Source organism: Macaca fascicularis, chromosome 1, assembly GCF_037993035.2.
Source record: "Macaca fascicularis isolate 582-1 chromosome 1, T2T-MFA8v1.1".
NCBI lineage: Eukaryota > Metazoa > Chordata > Mammalia > Primates > Cercopithecidae > Macaca > Macaca fascicularis.
This window is the reverse complement of record NC_088375.1, coordinates 98288669-98310421: the sequence shown is the minus strand read 5'-3', so window position 1 is coordinate 98310421 and position 21753 is coordinate 98288669. Positions and strand designations below refer to the sequence as shown.

Sequence of the window (21753 nt, the reverse complement as noted above, 5' to 3'; positions counted from 1 at the left end):
TTTGTCCTTCTATGGTTGGTTTATTTCACTTAGAATTATGTCTACTGGGTTCAACCATGTAGTCACAAATGTTAGGATTTCTTTCTTTCTTCTTTTTCCTTCTTTTAATTATTATTTTTATTATTGTTATACTTTAAGTTCTGGAGTACATGTGCAGAATGTGCAGGTTTGTTACATAGGTATACACATGCCATGGTGGTTTGCTGCACCCATCAAACCATCATATACATTAGGTATTTCTCCTAATGCTATCCCTCCCCTAGCCCCCCACACAATTTCTTTCTTTTTAACAGCTGAATAAGATTCCATTGTATGTGTATCCCAAGTTTTCTGTATCTGCTTATCTGCTGATAGTCATTTGTGTTGTTTCCATGTCTTGGCTTTTGTGAATAGTGCTGCAATGAACATGGAAAGGCAGATATCTCTTCAAGATGCTGATTTAGATCCTCTTGGGTGTATACCAGAACTGGGACTGCTGGAGCATATGGTAGTTCTATTTTTAATTTTTTGAGGAGCCTTCATGCTGTTTTCTATAGTGACTGCATCATTTTACATTCCCGCTAACAGTTTATAAGGGTTCCAATTTGTCTACATCCTTGCCAACATTTGTTATCTTTTGATTTTGTTGATGATAGTCATCCTGACATGTATAAGGTGATATCTCATCACAGTTTTAATTTGCATTTCCCTAATGATTAGTGATGTTGAATATCTTTTCATATAACTTGGACATTTGTATATATTCTTTGAAGAAATGTCTATTCAACTTCTTTGACCATTTTAAAATCGTATTTTTTGTTTCCTATCAAGTTGTATGAGTTCTCCATATATCTTGGATATTAACCTTCAAATAAATAATTTGCAAATATTTTCTCTCATTCCAAAGGTCTTTTCACTTGGTAAATTGTTTCCTTTGCTGTGCAGAAGTATTTGTTGTTGTTGTTCAATTGTAGTTCCTCCTGTTTTTGCTTTTGTTGCTTATGTGTTTGGTATCATATCCAAGAAATCATTGCTTAGACCAATGTCATCAAGCTTTTTTTCTTATATCTTCCTCCAGAAGTTTTATACTTTTAGATATCATGTTTAAATCTTTAATCCATTTTAAGTTGATTTCTGGGTACAATGTATGATAGTAGTTTAATTTTATTATCTTGCATGTGGATATCCAGTTTTCCCAACACCATTTATTGATGAGATAATATTTTTGCTCATTGTATATTTTTGACACTCTTGTTGAAGCTCAGTTGACCTGTGTGGGTGACTTCCAGGCTCTCTATTCTGTTCTATTGGTCTATATGTCTGTTTTTTCAGGTACCATACTGTTTTAAGTAACTTTCTAAAATATTTTGAAATTAGGACATGTGAAATTAGAACGTGTAATATTTTGAAATTAGGACGTGTGAAGAAATCTGATTGATTTCTTCTTTTTCAAGATCGCTTTGGCTATTTTGAAACTTTTTGTGGTTCCATATACATTTTAGGATTTAAAATTATTTTAAAATAATTTCTGTAACAAATGTCATTGGGATTTTGAAATGCAATCAGTTGTGAATCTGTTTCAGTTGTTCTTTTTCTTCTTACCTTGGGTTCTATTTTTCTGCTTTTTCACATGCCTGATAATTTTTTATAGGATGGGACATACTTACACCTTAAAACTTTCTGTTAGATGGCCGAATAGGAACAGCTCCAATCTACAGCTCCCAGCGTGAGTGATGCAGAAGACAAGTGATTTCTGCATTTCAAACTGAGGTACCAGGTTCATCTCACTAGGACTTGTTGGAAAGTGGATGCAGCCCACAGAGTGTGAGTCGAAGCAGGGCAGGGCATCACCTCACCCAAGAAATGCAAAGGATCAGGGAATTCTCTTTCCTAGCCAAGGGAAGCCATGACAGATGGCTCCCAGAAAATCGGGACACTCCCACCCTAATACTGCACTTTTCCAACGGTCTTAGCAAATGGCACACCAGGAGATTATATCCCATGCCTGGCTCAGAGGGTCCTACGCCCAAGGAGCCTTGCTCACTGCTAGCACAGCAGTCGAGATTGAACTGCGAGGCAGCAGCGAGGCTGGGGGAAGGGCGTCCGCCATTGCTGAGGCTTGAGTAAGTAAACAAAATGGCAGGAAGCTGGAACTGGGTGGAGCTCACCACAGCTCAATGAAGCCTCCCTGCCTCTGTAGACTCCACCTCTGGGAGCAGGGCATAGCTGAACAAAATGCAGCAGAAACTTCTACAGACTTAAACGTCCCTGTCTGACAGCTTTGAAGAGAGTAGTGGTTCTCCCAGCATGGAGTTTGAGATCTGAGAACGTACAGACTGCCTTCTCAAGTGGGTCCCTGACCCTTGAGTAGCCTAACTGGGAGACACCTCCCAGTAGGGGCCAACTGACACCTTATACAGCAGGGTGCCCCTCTGAGACGAAGCTTCCAGAGGAAGGATCAGGGAGCAACATGTTCTGTAGCCTCCACTGGTGATACCTAGGCAAACAGGGTCTAGAGTGGACCTCCAGCAAACTCCAACAGACGTGAAGCTGAGGGTCCTGACTGGTAGAAGGAAAACTAACAAACAGAAAGGAATAACATCAACATCAATAAAAAGGACATCCACACCAAAGCCCCATCTGTAGGTTACCATCAGCAAAGACCAAAGGTATATAAAACCACAAAGATGGGGAGAAACTGGAGCAGAAAAGCTGAAAATTCTAAAAGTCAGAGTGCCTCTTCTCCTCCAAAGGAGTGCAGCTCCTCACCAGCAATGGAACAAAGCTGGACGGAGAATGACTTTGATGAGTTGGCAGAAGTAGACTTCAAAAGATTGGTAATAACAAACTTCTCCCAGCTAAAGGAGGATGTTCAAACCCATCACAAAGAAACTAAAAACCTTGAAAAAAGATTAGACGAATGGCTAACTAGAATAAACAGCACAGAGAAGACCTTAAATGACCTGATGGAGCTGAACACCATGGCACAAGAACAACGTGACACATGCACAAGCTTCAGTAGCCAATTCGATCAAGTGGAAGATCAAGTGAATGAAATGAAGTGAGAAGAGAAGTTTAGAGAAAAAAAGAGTAAAAAGAAACAAACAAAGCCTCCAAGAAATATGGGACTATGTGAAAAGACCAAATCTGCGTCTGATTGGTGTAACTGAAAGTGATGGGGAGAATAGCACCAAGTTGGAAAACACTCTTCAGGATATTCTCCAGGAGAACTTCCCCAACCTAGCAAGGCAGGCCAACATTCAAATTCAGGAAATACAGAGAATGCCACAAAGATACTCCTTGATAAGAGCAACTCCAAGACACATAATTGTCAGATTCACCAAGGTTGAAATAAAGGAAAAAGTGTTAAGGGCAGCCAAAGAGAAAGGTCAGGTTACCCACAAAGGGAAGCCCATCAGACTAACAGCAGATCTCTCAGCAGAAACTCTACAAGCCAGAAGAGAGTGGGGCCAATATTCAACATTCTTAAAGAAAAGAATTTTCAATTCAGAATTTCATATCCAGCCAAACTAAGCTTCATAAGTGAAGGAGAAATAAAATCCTTTACAGACAAGCAAATGCTGAGAGATTTTGTAACCACCAGGCCTGCCTTACAAGAGCTCCTGAAGGAAGCACTAAACATGGAAAGGAAAAACCAGTACCAGCCACTGCAAAAACATGCGAAATTGTAAAGACTATCGATGCTAGGAAGAAACTGCATCAACTGATGAGCAAAAATAACCAGCCAACATCATAATGACAGGATCAAATTCACACATAACAATATTAACCTTAAATGTAAATGGGCTAAATGCCCCAATTTAAAGACGCAGACTGGCAAATTAGATAAAGAGTCAAGACCCATCAGTGTGCTGTATTCAGGAGACCCATCTCACGTGCAGAGATACACAAAGGCTCAAAATAAAGGGATGGAGGAAGATCTACAAAGCAAATGGAAAGCAACAACAACAAAAAGCAGGGGTTGCAATCCTAGTCTCTGATAAAACAGACTTTAAACTAACAAAGATCAAAAGAGACAAAGAAGGCCATTACATAATGGTAAAGGGATCAATTCAACAAGAAGAGCTAACTATCTTAAATATATATGAACCCAATACAGGAGCACCCAGATTCATAAAGTCAGTCCTTAGAGAACTACAAAGAGACTTAGACTCCCACACAATAATAATGGGAGACTTTAACACCCCACTGTCAACATTAGACAGATCAATGAGACAGAAAGTTAACAAGGATGTCCAGGACTTGAACTCAGCACTGCACCAAGGGGACCTAATGGATATCTACAGAACTCTTCACCCAAAATCAACAGAATATACATTCTTCTCAGCACCACATCGCACTTATTATGAAATTGACCACATAGTTGGAAGTAAAACACTCTTCAGCAAATGTAAAAGAACAGAAACTATAACAAACTGTCTCTCAGACCACAGTGCAATCACATTAGAACTCAGGATTAAGAAATTCACTCAAAACCACACAACTACATGGAAACAGAACAACCTGCTCCTGAATGACTATTGGGTAAATAATGAAATGAAGGCAGAAATAAAGATGTTCTTTGAAACCAATGAGAACAAAGATACAACATACCAGAATCTCTGGGACACATTTAAAGCAGTGTGTAGAGGGAAATTTATAGCACTAAATGCCCACAAGAGAAAGCAGGAAAGATCTAAAATTAACACCGTAACATCACAATTAAAAGAACCACAGAAGCAAGAGCAAACACATTCAAAAGCTAGCAGAAGGCAAGAAATAACTAAGATCACAGCAGAACTGAAGGAAATAGAGACACAAAAAAACACTTCAAAAAAATCAATGAATCCAGGAGCTGGATTTTGAAAAGATCAACAAAATTGATACACCACTAGCAAGACTAATAAAAAGGAAAAGAGAGAAGAATCAAATAGACACAATAAAAAATGATAAAGGGGATACCACCAATCCCACAGAAATACAAACTATCATCAGAGAATACTATAAACACCTCTACACAAATAAACGAGAAAATCTAGAAGAAATGGATAAATTCCTGGACACATACACCCTCCCAAGACTAAACCAGGAAGAAGTTGAATCCCTGAATAGCCCAATAACAGGCTCTGAAATTGAGGCAATAATCAATAGCCTACCAACCAAAAAAAGTCCAGGACCAGATGGATTCACGGCCAAATTCTACCAGAGGTACAAAGAGGAGCTGGTACCATTCCTTCTGAAACTATTCCAATGAACAGAAAAAGAGGGAATCCTCCCCAACTCATTTTATGCAGCTAGCATCGTTCTGATACCAAAGCCTGGCAGAGACACTACAAAAAAAGGGAATTTGAGACCAATATCCCTGATGAACATTGATGCAAAAATCCTCAATAAAATACTGGCAAACCAAATCCAGTGGCACATCAAAAAGCTTATCCACCATGATCAAGTTGGCTTCATCCCTGGGATGCAAGGCTGGTTCAACATACACAAATCAATAAACATCATCCATCGTATAAACAGAACCAAAGACAAAAACGACATGATTATCTCAATAGATGCAGAAAAGGCCTTCAACAAAATTCAACAGCCCTTTATATGATAAAAACTCTCAATAAACTAGGTATTGACGGGACATATCTCAAAATATTTATGACAAATATTTATGAGAAACCTGCAGCCAATATCATGCTGAATGGGCAAAAACTGGAAGCATTCCCTTTGAAAACTGGCACAAGAGAGGAATGCCCTCTCTCACCACTCCTATTTAACGTAGTGTTGGAAATTCTGGCCAGGGCGGGAGAAAGAGATAAAGGGTATTCAAGTAGGAAAAGAGGAAGTCAAATTGTCCCCGTTTGCAAATGATGTGATTTTGTATTTAGAAAACCCCATCGTCTAAGCCCAAAATCTCCTTAAGTGATAAACAACTTCAGCAAAGTCTCAAGATACAAAATCAATGTGCAAAAATCACAAGCATTCCTATACACCACTAACAGACAAACAGAGAGCCAAATCATGAGTGAACTCCCATTCACAATTGCTTCAAAGAGAATAAAATACCTAAGAATCTAACTTACAAGGGATGTGAAGGACCTCTTCAAGGAGAACTACAAACCACTGCTCAATGAAATAAAAGAGGACACAAACAAATGGAATAACATTCTATGCTCATGGATAGGAAGAATCAATATCGTGAAAATGGCCATACTGCCCAAGGCAATTTAAAGATTGAATGCCATCCCCATCAAGCTACCAATGACTTTCTTCACAGAATTGGAAAAATCTGCTTTAAAGTTCATATGGAACCAAAAAAGAGCCTGCATTGCCAAGACAATCCTAAGCCAAAAGAACAAAGCTGGAGGCATCACGCTACCTGACTTCAAACTATGCTACAAGGCTACAGTAACCAAAACAGCATGGTACTGGTACCAAAACAGAGATACAGACCAATGGAACAGAACAGAGCCCTCAGAAATAATACCACACATTTACAACCATCTGATCTTTGACAAACCTGAGAGAAACAAGAAATGGGGAAAGAATTCCCTATCTAATAAATGGTGCTGGGAAAACTGGCTAGCCATATGTGGAAAGCTGAAACTGGATCCCCTCCTTACACCTTATACAAAAATTAATTCAAGATGGATTAAAGACTTAAATGTTAGACCTGAAACCATAAAAACCCTGGAAGAAAATGTAAGCAATAGCATTCAGGACATAGGCATGGGCAAGGACTTCATGACTAAAACACCAAAAGCAATGGCAACAAAAGCCAAAATTGACAAATGAGATCTAATTAAACTAAAGAGCTTTTGCACAGCAAAAGAAACTACCATCAGAGTGAACAGGCAACCTACAGAACGGGAGAAAATTTTTGCAATCTACCCATCTGACAAAGGACTAATATCCAGAATCTACAAATACTTAAACAAATTTATAAGAAAAAAAATCAACCCCATCAAAAAGTGGGCAAAGGATATGAACAGACACTTCTTAAAAGAAGAGATTTATGCAGCCAACAGACACATGAAAAAATGCTCATCACCACTGGTCATCAGTAAAAAGTCAGGAAACAATAGGTGCCGGAGAGGATATGGAGAAATAGGAACGCTTTTACACTGTTGGTGGAAGTGTAAACTAGTTCAACCATTGTGGAAGACATTGTGGCGATTCCTCAAGGATCTAGAACTAGAAATACCATGTGGCCCTGTGATCCCATTACTGGGTATATACCCAAAGGATTATAAATCATACTACTATAAAGACACATGCACACGTATGTTTATTGTGGCACTATTCACAATAGCAAAGACTTGTATTCAACCCAAATGTCCATCAATGATAGACTGGATTAAGAAAATGTGGCACATATACACCATGGAATACTATGCAGCCATAAAAAAGGATGAGTTCATGTCCTATGTAGGGACATGGATGAAGCTGGAAACCATAATTCTGAGCAAACGATTGCAAGACAGAAGGCCAAGCACTGCATGTTCTCACTCATGGTTGAGAAGTGAACAGTGAGAACACTTGGACACAGGGCGGAGAACATCACACACTGGGGCCTGTCATGGGGTGGGAGGAAGGGGGAAGGATGGCATTAAGAGAAATACCTATTGTAAATGACGAGTTAATGGGTGCAGCACACCAACATGGCACATGTATACATAAGTATCAAACCTGCACATTGTGCACATGTACCCTAGAACTTAAAGTATAATAAAAAAGAAAAAGAGAAAAGAAAAAAAAAATTGTTGTTGCTTATCTGAAATTCAAATTTAACTAAATTTTATCTGGCAGCCCAGTGTCCTGAGAACTCTAGCTTCCTTTACTTCTCTGGACTCCTATTTTTGTCTCCTCAACTCAGGAGATTCTCCAGGCTCTGCCTGAGTTCCCACTCATTGTGATGTATCCTGGACACACTCTCATGCCAGTAAACTGATGCCACTACAGGGCTCAAATTTTTGTTTCCTGACTCTCAGATTGTTGTCCTTTGTTGTCAGATGCTCATTATCTTAAAACATAATTTTTCATATATTTTGTCCTTTTTGGTTGTTTCACACTGGAGAGCAAATATGGTCTCTGTTACCCTGTCTTTGGTTGAAAGTGGAAGTCTGTATCCAGAGCTTATTGTTTATAGCCAGGATTCAGAACATGGTTCTAACCAGGGCCAAAAATGTATGTTCGATCCCTTCGTAGGCAAGTGTGTAGTTTGCTTTATAGTTTTCATGAAATTAACTACTGAAAAAAAATAATTCTTTGTATCATAAGGGTGCCTGGTGATTATGAGTGTTCCTCACTACTGTTAGGAAATTGATTAGAAGTGAACATCTGCTAACAAGAGAATGGGATGGGCCACTGGGGTTATTACCAAGTACAAAACATAAATTGGCACATTACATTATATTACATTGATTGTTAGAGTTTGAACCAAAACACAGGTTTGGCTGGGGGTCAAATCTTGGAGGCCCAAATTTTATTTGGAGTCAGGGCCAGAAAGACAAATCTGATAGAGTCAGGGTGGTCAAATTGGGGCCATAGAGGAATTGAGGAAGATGTAAATTATCTTATTCCTTGTTCAATATTCAGTGATGTTCTTCCTAGGGAGTTCTGGAAATAAAAATAAAAGCATGTCCTCTCTCTTCTCTTTGGTTTCTCTTGGTCTAGCTATATGCCGCTATCCTCTGGGCATGTCAGGAGGCCAGATTCCAGATGAGGACATCACAGCTTCCAGTCAGTGGTCAGAGTCCACAGCTGCCAAATATGGAAGGTAAGGATGGTTACATCAAGAAAGCCCATGTTCTGGGGTTGGACAGATTTCCTGGGGACAGATTCCTGACCTTGGGGCTGGGAAAGGTGACGTTGTTGGCAGGAACTGTTGAGAATGAAGGACAGACAGCAAGTGGGCCTGTCCTGCTCTGTATGTTTTCAGGGAGAGAATTCAGGGCTTAGCCACATGTACTGGTCTGGCAGCCCCATCTCAACCACAGAGGCCCCAGGGCCACATTATCCACAGTGAATGGGTTAATTGATAGGAAGTGGATTTGCTTTCCCTGACTTTCTCATTTTGAGCTGCTGCAGGAAGCAGGCAACAGTGGCAGCTATGGGAAGGTGCAGATTATGTAGGACACTGGGAGTTAGCATCTACTCCTCTTCTCAGTGGGCCTATGAAACATCACTCACTGCAAAGCATCACTTACTGCAAAGCATCAAGACACTGAGGCCTCCAACAAGTTCTCCCCCTCTCTCAAGGATGTCTCACATAGAAGGGTCACACTTGCCAACAGACAGAGTGTGGCAGTTTCCTGGGGTGATTGATTTCAGGGGTCTTGTACATCAATAAACTCCCTACTGCTCTACTGGTTGGACCCAATACTCTTCCTGGCATCTAATTCTTTTGGTGTGAAGTATTGATTTTATTAAAATGGAATTACCCATAAGAAAAGCAATCCTGATGAAACTTCCCCATAATTTCTTAGTGTATGAAAGACTAGAGTGATGGTTGGTGGAACTGGAAGGGAGCAACAAATGAATGGGTAATATCTGTGGGAAAAGGGAGCATTCCAGGGGAAAGGGAAAGTGGTAGGAGGTTCTCAAAGTAAACTTTATAATAATTTCACAATTTTGCTCCATGGTAGCTCAGCCTGGAGGTAATGAAATGAAACCAGATTATTTACTACTTCCTTGACATGCTCTTCCCCCTCATCCTCCCCATGTGTGTCTATGGCTCCTTGCTGGTCTGCAGTGCCCATCCTGCAGCATTGCATAACCCACACTGGAGACCCTACTATCCCTCCTCTTTATTGCCATAATTTGATGTCCAAGCAAAGGGTGGCTAGCTTTGTTAGGCTGAGTTTGAAAGAGGGAAGGGAGATATGAAATGACTCATGGGGGAACAGAGGGTAGGAAGAGTTTTATTTCTCTTTAGACCTCTAAATCAGGATGGGGAATGAAGGCTATGTGTGATCTGAAGGCCTCAGCTCACTGGTGGGGACTGTCTCTCAGGGTCTCATGGTACTCCAGGGAAATGGATCTGACCACAAATAGGTATTGTGGTGGCAGTGAAAACTGTGGCAAGAACCCAAAATGTTTATAAGGACTGGGCAGCCTGCTCTCTCCCCTCAGTACAGGGCAGCTGCTTGCCTGTGAACCAGTAAACAGCTCTGTGGTTTCTTGGTTGCTCCCTCTCTCTCCAACACTCATCTCTCAAGGCTGGACTCAGAAGAAGGAGATGGAGCCTGGTGCCCTGAGATTCCAGTGGAACCTGATGACCTGAAGGAGTTCCTGCAGATTGACTTGCATACCCTCCATTTTATCACTCTTGTGGGGACCCAGGGGCGCCATGCAGGGGGTCACGGCATCGAGTTTGCCCCCATGTACAAGATCAATTACAGTCGGGATGGCACTCGCTGGATCTCTTGGCGGAACCGTCATGGGAAACAGGTAGGAAGAAGAGACATCCAGACTTTGGGATGTCCAAGACTGTATTTAGACTTAGGCTAGGAGAAGAAGGGTACAGGTTGTCTGTGTGGGTATGTCTGTCCAGGGATTAGGCATGCCCTTGTAAATGTGTGACCCAGGGTGAAGGAGGCAGGGAAGGAATATCAAGGCTGTAGGGAAAGTGGAGTAGATGCATTCTGCTCCTCGAATTAAGAAGAGAGAGCCCATTGAAAATGTGGCAGGGTGAAGAAAAGTGAGCATGATTTAATATCACCTCTTCATTCATTCTCTTCTCTCTCCTCAGGTGCTGGATGGAAATAGTAACCCCTATGACATTTTCCTAAAGGACTTGGAGCCGCCCATTGTGGCCAGATTTGTCCGGTTCATTCCAGTCACCGACCACTCCATGAATGTGTGCATGAGGGTGGAGCTTTACGGCTGTGTCTGGCTAGGTAGGTCACTAGCCCAGGAAGCCTATAGACTTTATTAAAAACTTCAACTTCTGGGAAAATCAAATCAGAAAGGGATGGGATCAGTAACTCCTGGAATGGTGATTCCTTCTTGGGAAGAGTAGAGACAGAAGCATTGCTCATTAACCCAGGGCTTGGTGCCCCACACTGAGTCATGCATTCAGAGTCATTATGTTGACTGCCACTGAGGGGCGCTCCTCCAAAGTCCTCCCTGGGTGCCCAGATGGAGTCCTCCTGGACACTCTGTGCAAGCTTATACCCTTGAAACTCACACAGTTCCCTGGGGTAATGGGCCTGAGCAGTAGGCATTCACTTGGCTGTGTTTCCTTTGCAGATGGCTTGGTGTCTTACAATGCTCCAGCTGGGCAGCAGTTTGTACTCCCTGGAGGTTCCATCATTTATCTGAATGATTCTGTCTATGATGGAGCTGTTGGATACAGGTAAATCTTGGGAAACTTTGATTATTAAAATGGGAAATTAGCCACTAGGAAAGAATAATATTTTATCATGTCTTGGGATCAATAATCAATCAACCAATCAGTATTTATTTAGTTCCTGTACAAGGCATTTGGAGATAATTTAGATTAAGGAATATATATGACCTTTATTTCTAGGGAACTAAAAGCCCAGTTTGGGAAGACAAGTTAATTACCCAGAAAACAATCAATTATACAAAGCAAGGGCTAGAGTTTGTGATGGCTCTAGGTGTAATAGCCATATTTTTGACCCTCAAAACAGGACGTGTAGTCTGACACAAATATTGGCCTACTTATGGAAACAAAGGGCCAGAGAATTGAAGTACTAAGTATAATACTCTGGGTAAGTCAAGAAGTCAGAAAGAATAGACCTTATACATATAAATGCTTTGAAAATTGTAAAAAGCGGACTAGTAAGGCTTACAATAGACAAGGAAAGTTCTAGGGTAAGATGAGAATTATAGCAGAGAAAGGTAGGTAGAAGGTAGCAGAAGAAAGGAAGCAGGGCTGAAGGCAAGACTGGCCTGGCTATAGTAGAAGCTGGAGCTCAGAAGAACAGAATGGAACAATGGATAAGCCTGAAGTGCATGGATGGAGTGTCATGGCAAAGAAGTGTGACCAGATACAGTAGGAACTTAGGGCTGGGTACGGGATGCTCCCACCTATCCCATTCCACTTCAAGCCTTCAAGCCTTACCATTCTTCTAGCCCACACTAACACTTTTCTCTCTAAGCTTGGTCTGTATCTGCAAAGTGAGCCTGGGAGAGAAGTCAGTTCATAGTGAAGACCAGATCAGATGATGGAGGTTGACAGGGCTTGAGAGAAGGAGATACTAGTGAATCTCAGGAAGGGAGTGTGGAATTATAGCCTTCCATTGGCTTAGGTGTGGAGAATGAACTATTGCTCTCTAGCTGCCATCCCCTGGGTGAAGGCCTGATTCATCCACTCTTCTACTCCTAGTCACTTCCTTTCCATCTTCTTAGTCACTGTTCTTTCCTTTTTGCTTAAACTGTCTTGGCATAATTTTGCTCAGTCACACCCCAACAGGCATGTATTCAAGGCATAGAGGAAATCAGAGATCAACCGAATTCAGTTTAATTTAATAAGCCTTTGTTAGTCAACTGTTACTATATACAAGGAATTTGGCCAGGCATGTTAGGTATTCAAAGGTAATGAAGTCATTGACCCTACCTTTAAAGAGCTCACAATTTGGAGTAGGGGCTAAAACAGAATATAAGTTATTATGATTCGAGTATATGAGCAAGAGATAGCCTATGATTGCTCTGGGGTTCAAAGGAAAAAGTAAACTATAGTAGGAAAGCACAAAAATGGGGATGAAAACATCTGGATTTTATATAATAAAAGTTACTTCTCTTTGCTACAAGGCTTAAGGGATTAAAATGTGTGTGAAAAGCATTTCATAAGATAAATTGCTGTACACATATAAGTTGTTATCTGATTATCATTTTTCTGACTGAAGGACTGCAAAGATATGGTAGAATCGATGAAATCTGAATTGGGTCCCAAAGAATGGGTACTACTTTCACAGAAACAGATTCTTGAAATGGAATTTTAGGCAGAGGGAATAGCATGAGGAAAAAAGAATTATGGTTATAAAGTTTAGGGGACTGTCTGGGAAAATCAACAGTTTATTTAATGATGGGCCATATTTATGTGGCAAAGTAGTACAGGAGAAGCAAAACAAAGCAGATTATGCCATGTCTTGAAGGAACCTGAAGTCAAAGCCAAAAGGAGCAAGAAGTGGAGGAGGAGGAAGAGGAGAAGTTGCTGTCCTTGTTCTTCATAAACATTATCATTAATGTAATGAGTCATTGAAGATTTTTAAAGCTGAGGAAGGACATGATTGGAGCTGTGGTTTAGACAGATTAATCAAGCAGCATGCAAAGGTTAGATTGGAATGGAATGAGGAGGTGATGAGGAACATTTTAAAACTCTGAGTTCTGCCAAGTAAAAAGAATTAATGACCAAGGCCATAACCGTGACTGTGGGGAATGAGGATAATATATTCATTTAGGGGACATTTGCAATCTGATTGGATGTATGGGGCAAGACAGCAGGGTGAGAAAAAGGGTCACATGAAGCTTGACAGTCTAAGTGACTGAAACAATGGAGATGACATGTATTTATTCAACAAATATATTTTGAGTGCTTACCATGCACCAAGCACTTTCCACTACTATGAAAGAGAAGTGTAATTTATGGAAAAGGGAAACCAAGGAGAAAGATTTAGTTCGGTAGGGTATGATGATGGATTTAGTTTGGGGTTTAAGTCTATGAGATTGACAAGACATTCAGTAGAGAAATAAGGAAGGTAGCCAGAATTATGGCTCTGAACTCCAAGGGAAAGATTAAAAAAATTACAAAAATGTATACATCATTGGCTTCATTTAATAATTGAGGTAATAAAATATCTGGTGGAGGTGGCTGAGTGAAGAGAGATGACATCAGAGTCTCAGGAAATAGTCATATTAGCAAAAGTTACTTTTTAAATTTAAAACAATTTCAAGAGTAATATATGCTTACTGGTGATTTTAATAACTCTAAAGTATATAAACATTGAAAACTTATTTTCCTATCCCTTCTTCACTTGATTTAATTTTGACTAAAGGGGAACTGAACAGGTATTCCTTTTAATTTCTGTTGCTTTTCATAAGACTTCCATGGGATTTATTTTTCTGGGGATAATGGGGAATATATTTATTGCAAGTAAACTTATGTTCTCCTAGCTTTCTGATCTGTAGAGAAAAGAAAAAGATGGCAAAACTTTGGAAGGGAGATCCAGGCTCTGGTCACTGTGGATAAGGCCAGTCAAATTTTATAATTTACCACACATTTTCAATGATTAAATATATTTTAAAAGGCTGGCATAATCACCCTTAGTATTTTTTATTTTTTGCGATTCACAAATTTTACAAATTATTGGTCTGGCTATAAACCTCAAGGGTCACACCCATTATTGCTTGAGGGTGAGTATCCCAATCTCATCATTTGGGAGATTTGTGTCATATCTGCCAGAGCTTGAGATGCACAGCTTGAGGAAAGACAAGTTCCACATGATGGGTTCTTGCTCTATGCCTCCATAAAAAGAAGAAAGGAGCCTCTTTGTGTTCTCCAAGTAGTCAAATAAGTATATATGCAGTTACATTCCATCCAGCAGTCAGGCTTCTGGCAAACTCAGCCTTTAAAACAGAGCCTCTTACTCAGAAGTCAAAGAAGACTGCTAAGCTAGAACACAAAACTAAATCCAATACCTGGGATTCTCATGACATCCATGCATCTTACTTCCTGGGTCTAGTATCCTATAAATTTAATTAAAATTAAATAGAAATTATTGTTTAAATTTGGAGCTTATATTTTCTCCCTTTCATTTAATATCAAATTGGGTTGTTGGATATGTGGAATAGAAGAGAGTGTGACTGGATTCTCTGAAATTGATTCACTGAACAATGACAGCATGTAGTTAAAGGAGAGTCAGCACCAAGCTCTGGAAACATTTATTTGATAATGGGGCAAGTGCTACTATGTATGCTAGTATTTATTCTATGCATTTATGCATTTCATCATTTACTTAGTGAATTAATTCGTCAACTGCATTTGATAATATTGAGTCATTATGTGAAGACATATTCATTATATAAGAATAGGCAAGGTACAATAAATTATAGAAAGCTTTTCATATTAAATAAGATATTGTTTAAAGGTTTTACTACTAAAGGGGTAAGCATCAAATATTTTATAAAAATTACTAATATGAAATTCTTAATTCTCCATTGATGCAAGACAAATGAGTCAATACTGTAATACAAATGTGATTATTTACAGTCCTTCAATTTCAAGATAATAAGCCCATACAAAATCTGGAGTAAAGATGCTGGGTAAAAGCTCTTCCATGAATATGTGATTAACTCAGATTTCTCTCTCCTTTTCCTCCTCTTCTCCTGGCCTGAGCAGCATGACAGAAGGGCTAGGCCAATTGACTGATGGTGTGTCTGGCCTGGACGATTTCACCCAGACCCATGAATACCACGTGTGGCCCGGCTATGACTATGTGGGCTGGCGGAACGAGAGTGCCACCAATGGCTACATTGAGATCATGTTTGAATTTGACCGCATCAGGAATTTCACTACCATGAAGGTCAGTGCAGTTGGATGTGGTGGAATTTCTTTAAGGAGGCACAAATCATAGTGTGGTAGAGAAAAGGCATGCTAGAAAGAAGTCTAGGCTGATGACGGTTCAATGACATATTCTGTTACTAACTAGCTAAATGCATTTCACCAGTCACTTCACCTCTAAGGGTGTGGTTCTCCATTTGTGTGTAAGGGAGTTAGAATAGGTCAGTGAGCTCTCTCTCTCTCTCTCTTTTTTTTTTGTTCTAACACTAAAGGTGACACATCCATAAAACACAATAACACAGTGTCCAGGGCCCACAGATTTTTAAGACCCGTAAAAATGTTTTAATTTCTTTTAATATCAGATGAAAAAAAACCAAATTTTTAGGGTCAAAGATTATCTTTTTACCAGTACAGTTGCTATATATATATATATGTATACACACACACACATCTATATATACACACACACATATGTGTGAATATGTGTATTCTCATTTAGAAATGAGATTTCTAAAAAAAAAAAAAAAAAGATGAAATTGTTTTGGATTGTATATTATTTCAGGTTTCTCACCTAGCCCTGTTGAAAAGTAGACTGGCTCTGAAACATACCTAGGAGGAAGTAGGATGGCAGTCATCCTCTTACCTCAGTTCAGAATAGCTCGAATCAGGGTAGATGGCAACTGTGGTTGAGAGGATTATAGACTCGAGAGAATTCAAGGCAAGGAAGGGCCTGAGAAGATGCTGGTGTAGTCATCATTTAACAGATGAGAAAACTGCAGTCCAGCAACATGAAGTGAGGTGGCCAAGGACAGACAGTGCATACAGGTGACCAGGGTTGCAGCCCAGGTTTTATAATGCCTGACCAACTATCACTGCTGCTGTGAGGTTCCTAGAAGGAAAAATCCAGAAGACTGCAGAACACCAACTATTTACCAAGGGTGGTGCTCGCAGAAACAGCAGGTCTTGACTTATGGAGTTGGCTGGCACTGTCTCCATGCACCTTAGCAGGGCCAACCTGTCACTCACTTGCCTCTTTCTCTACCAGGTCCACTGCAACAACATGTTTGCTAAAGGTGTGAAGATCTTTAAGGAGGTACAGTGCTACTTCCGCTCTGAAGCCAGTGAGTGGGAACCTAATGCCATTTCCTTCCCCCTTGTCCTGGATGACGTCAACCCCAGTGCTCGGTTTGTCACAGTGCCTCTTCACCACCGAATGGCCAGTGCCATCAAGTGTCAATACCATTTTGCTGATACCTGGATGATGTTCAGTGAGATCACCTTCCAATCAGGTAGGGAGCTCAGGTCCTCTTTGGGAAGTGGGAGCAAGGTGATGAAGGAGGAATGCTCATGGCCAGAAGTTCTCATTAGCAGGTCTCTGAGAGGAGTGGGATGGTACAGGCAGCTTCTCATTGCTGGATGCAGTGAATCCTTTGTGTGACTAGTTTTAATTGTGGAGGGGACAGGATGAGAATGGAAATGAACAAAATATTCATGTAACTCTTCTTAGAAAGAATTTTTTTAAATGAGAGTATAGTGTGTTAAAAATTTTATATAATTTAAGGCAGTTAATAAGTGTGCTAAGAAAAAGCACACCTAAGCACTACTGAGATATTTAAATGAAAATCTCTAAATATACACAAAAGTAAAGAGAACAATAAACCACCCGTCACTCAGCTTTACTAATCATTGATTTTCTGCCATATTTGTTTCACCTATTCCTTCCTTTTGGCTGTAGCATTTTAAAGCAAATGTGAGATACTATTTGATTTCATTAGCAAATACTTTGACTGCATCTAAGAAAATAGTGTCATTTTCATAGCTATAATGCCATGATAACATCTAACAACCCTTATTATTAAATAATTTCTAAATACAACCCAATATCCTGTCCATATTCAAGTATGACTAACTGTCCAACAAAGTCTTAATTCAGTTGGCGTTACCAAATAAGGATCAAAATAAGGATCTCTTGGTGTGCTTCTTTATTCTATTTGCTCTGTATCTCTTTTAATCTAAAACAATTCCTTCCTTTTTTTTTTTTTTTTTTTTAAGGATTCTGGCTTGGCTGATGGCTTTCTGTGGTGTCATTTTACTTGAGCTTCTGTTCTCTGTCATTCCTAATGACTGGGTGCTTACATCTACAGGTCAATTTGATTCAAGTTCAATATCTATTTTTGTCAAGAATTCTTTTTTTTTTTTTTACTTTGCCATCCTATCTCTTTATTATCAGAAAGTTTTTTTTTTATTATTTTTATTTTTTTATTATTATACTTTAAGTTGTAGGGTACATGTGCATAACGTGCAGGTTTGTTACATATGTATACTTGTGCCATGTTGGTGTGCTGCACCCATCAACTTGTCATTTACATCAGGTATAACTCCCAATGCAATCCCTCCCCTCTACCCCCTCCCCATGATAGGCCCCGGTGTGTGATGTTCCCCTTCCCAAGTCCAAGTGATCTCAGTGTTCAGTTCCCACCTATGAGTGAGAACATGCGGTGTTTGGTTTTCTGTTCTTGTGATAGTTTGCTAAGAATGATGGTTTCCAGCTGCATCCATGTCCCTACAAAGGACACAAACTCATCCTTTTTTTATGGCTGCATAGTATTTCATGGTGTATATGTGCCACATTTTCTTAATCCAGTCTGCCACTGATGGTTGTCAAGAATTCTTTATGGATAGTGTTGTATATTTTATGCTGAACTTCATCATGGGGATATAATGCTAGATCCTCTCACTTTTTATGATACTAAGATTGATTTCTGGTTCCTCATGAACTTTTTCCTTAAGTTTTATCCTCCATTAATAACCACTGTCTGAATTACTTATTTCACTAGGGGTTGCTAAATGATGATTTTCTAATTCTTTACTTTTTTTCTGCATTTCTTAGCTGAATTTCTTCCAAATAGAATAATTATTCTTCATGCACCAGTTTACTCAGAAATCACATTGAAAGACCAGGATATGTGACTTATTTTCCCCTTTAATTATTAATTTTCAGAGTAATGACTTGATACCCTAGCAACCCTCAATAATGTCTAATGAAGTTTGTTTTTTACTCTTATTTTTTGGTATAATTATAAACTAATTGCTTTTTATAAATTTAATGTTTAATCGATTGCAGGGTTTTTTTTTTGTTTTTTTGTTTTTGTTTTTGTTTTTTTTTTAGACAGTGTCCCTCCCTGTCACCCAGGCTGGAATGCAGGTGGTGTGATCTCGGCTCACTGCAACCCCTGCCTCCTGGGTTTGAGTGATTCTTCTGCCTCAACCTCCCAAGTAGCTGGGCTTACAGGTGCCTGCCACTGTGCCTGGCTAGTTTTCCTATTTTTAGTAGAGATAGGGTTTCGCCATGTTGGCCAGGCTGGCCTTGAACTCCTGAACTCAAGTGATATGCCTGCCTTGGCCTCCCAAAGTGCTGGGATTACAGGTGTGAGCCACCGTGCCCAGTCATTATTCTTTTTAATACTCAAGTTGTGCTGTCTTTGACTAGAGTTTGCTCTTTTTTTTTTTTTTCTGAGACAAAATCTTGCTCTGTTGTCCAGGATGGAGTACAATGGCACGATCTTGGCTCATTGCAACCTCCGCCTCCCAGGTTCAAGCGATTCTCCCGCCTCGGCTTCCCGAATAGCTGGGCTTACAGGCACCTACCACCATGCCTGGCTTTTTTTTTCTTTCTTTCTTTCTTTTTTTTTTTTTTTTTTTTTTTTTTGTATTTTTAGTAAAGACAGGGTTTCACCATGCTGTCCAGGCTGGTCTCAAACTCCTGACCTCAGACGATCCGCCCGCCTAAGCCTCCAAAAGTGCTGGGATTACAGGTGTGAGCCACTGCACCCAGCCTAGAGTTTGCATTTTTAAGCGGGCTCTTTGCTCTTTGGATCTGACCCTAGAAGCCTTTGATATCTTTCTTGTTTTCTGAAAGAACAAGGTATTTCAAGCTCATTTTGAACATGCACTGTGCCCAACATGGAATCAACCATTTCTTCAAGAAATCTTGATTCCTTTTAGTAGAAAATGGTATTTAGAGAACACAAACTGGGCAGTAGGGATGTTCATTGCTAATAGGTTGTCATTGTTTCTTGAATTTTTTGGTGGAAGAAAGCAATTCAATATGTATATTTAAAAAGAAAAAGATTATGAGTTTACATTGTTATTTCCAATTGAAATTAAAGATAAGGTTTTTATTTAAACTTGATTTTATACTTTCATCTCTATTATTTATGCTAAATATCATGTTTCCTAACAATGTTAACAGCATTTTCTTCATCCTGTTATTCAAAAAGCAATACCAATATTATTACTAGCAACATAACTATTGAGCATTAAGATTTCGTAACAATTCTCTTTTCTTTGTCCTGAGAATATATCCTACTAAGAATGTACAGTCAAAGCACTGTGTTCTAAGGTCAGTTGGGTAACAGTGGTATAATTCTTTTCTGTATATAGTTATATCACCAATGTGGTATACAGTTAGGGTAACAGTGGGATAATTTTTTTCTGTATGTAGTTGTGTCACCAATGTGATATACAGTTAGGTTCATCGTATTCCATTTGTTTCAACTTTTAGGGATTCGTTTTAAACTGTAAACACTACTTTTGATTGGACAGTAACAGCAGCAAATAGTGATTTAACTTACTGATACCAGAAACTGTGCCAAATCTTGAAAAGTTAAAAGGTGTTTAGAATATTGTTCACACTATTAAATTTTAGATGGGGAGACAAAAGACACACAATGCTAAAAAAAAAGAAAAAAAAAGAAAGAAATGCCCAAAGCAATATGAACAATAAATGGTCAGAAGGAGAGAGGCACTAGAGTGTGTTTGTCATAGACAGCATCAAAGAAATAAGATTTGTACTGGGCCTGGAAGAAAAGTCCAGGTGTAAAATAACACAAGAGAGAGGAAGAGACTAATTTAAAGATAAACCACACTTTGGGAGGCCAAGGCAGGAGGATTGCTTGTTATCAAGAGTTTAAGACTAGCCTGGGTAACATGGCGAAACCCTATCTCTTTAAAAAACACAAAAATTAGCTGGGTGTGGTGGCACATGCCTGTAGTCCCAGCTACTTGGGAGGCTGAGGTGAGAGGATCACCTGAGTCCCAGAGGCAGAGCTTGCAGTGGGTCGAGATTGCACCACTGCACTCCAGCCTGGGTGACAGAGTGAGACCCTGTTAAAACAAAAACAAAAACAAAAACAAAAAAACAAAAAACAAAAAGATAAACCAGAAGAACCCATCCTTTCAGATTTGATTTTTAAGGGGGGAAAAAAAATTCAAGATGGTTTGCTTATTAAGATGTACTGATAAGACAATAGAGCATATTTTTAGGAAAACAGGTTTGATGTTTAAATGCCTTCTGTGCTAATGATTCAATCTAACAGTAAGTTGATTGATTGTTTTAAGTTGATTGATTGTTTTATCTGAATACTGAGAGTAGAAATCAAGACACTCAAAGTCAATGCCACTTATACTGTAAGTGTTAACTGGGGGACAAATAGATTACTACCCATCCTCAGGGATTCTCCTGGCATAGTAATCAGTACACTTATTACAGCTAATTATAGCTATGAAGCATGGTTTTTGACTCCTGGGGTCTCTTGAGCTTTAAATCCAATGCATAATAATATTAGTTTTCACTGGAGCCTGATAACTGAACTCATAAAGCACATGCAGAGGCCAGATACCTCCTTATTTATATAATAATGTTAAGAAGAAGAAAAATTAGGATAGTTGGAAGAAATATCTCTTAGAAAGGAAATACGTATTCTAATTCTTGACCCCCTTGATTAGACAAATCAGAGGGAAAAATTCAGGCAAAGCTGCCAACATCAATCTGGCAAATACACTTTTGTGGTTTAGTCTCAGAAGCTGCAAAATCACAGTAGAGGACCCTCCAATGTCAGTAAATATCTATAAAGATGAAGCCTTAATTCATAAATTGAAGGCCTAGACTGATGAGGCATAGTGGAGACTCTTTTATAAACAATCTAATTTCCTTGAAGGAAAAAGCATCTTAACACTATGTCTATCTCTTGCCCATTTACCTGCCATATTATGTCTATATTTTCACTGAATTTGGGTCCTGCTTCTTATGCTTTATAATAATGCATGGTCACCGCCTGTTGAATCGCTGTTTCTTAAACTTTTTTGTACCATAGCATCTAGTATGTAATATGTGAAACAAAAATTTTACAAAGGAAAACTTGCTCTTACTATTTAGATAAATGGTGATACTTTTATTTGATATATTTATG

General features: G+C 39.3%; 1 protein-coding gene across 8 annotated transcripts in view; it reads left to right on the top strand.

Moving 5' to 3' along the window:
• The window catches only part of DDR2 (discoidin domain receptor tyrosine kinase 2), a 163738-nt gene that overhangs the window by 121310 nt on the left and 20675 nt on the right, over window positions 1-21753 (top strand). For all 8 annotated transcript variants that reach the window (XM_074038806.1, XM_005541125.5, XM_074038798.1 and 5 more), the window contains 6 exons: window positions 8650-8752; window positions 10194-10425; window positions 10727-10874; window positions 11227-11332; window positions 15341-15524; window positions 16548-16791. In XM_074038806.1, coding sequence (XP_073894907.1) covers window positions 8673-8752; window positions 10194-10425; window positions 10727-10874; window positions 11227-11332; window positions 15341-15524; window positions 16548-16791 — 994 coding nt within the window. In that variant the 5' untranslated portion in view covers window positions 8650-8672. The remainder of the gene's footprint in view (window positions 1-8649; window positions 8753-10193; window positions 10426-10726; window positions 10875-11226; window positions 11333-15340; window positions 15525-16547; window positions 16792-21753) is intronic.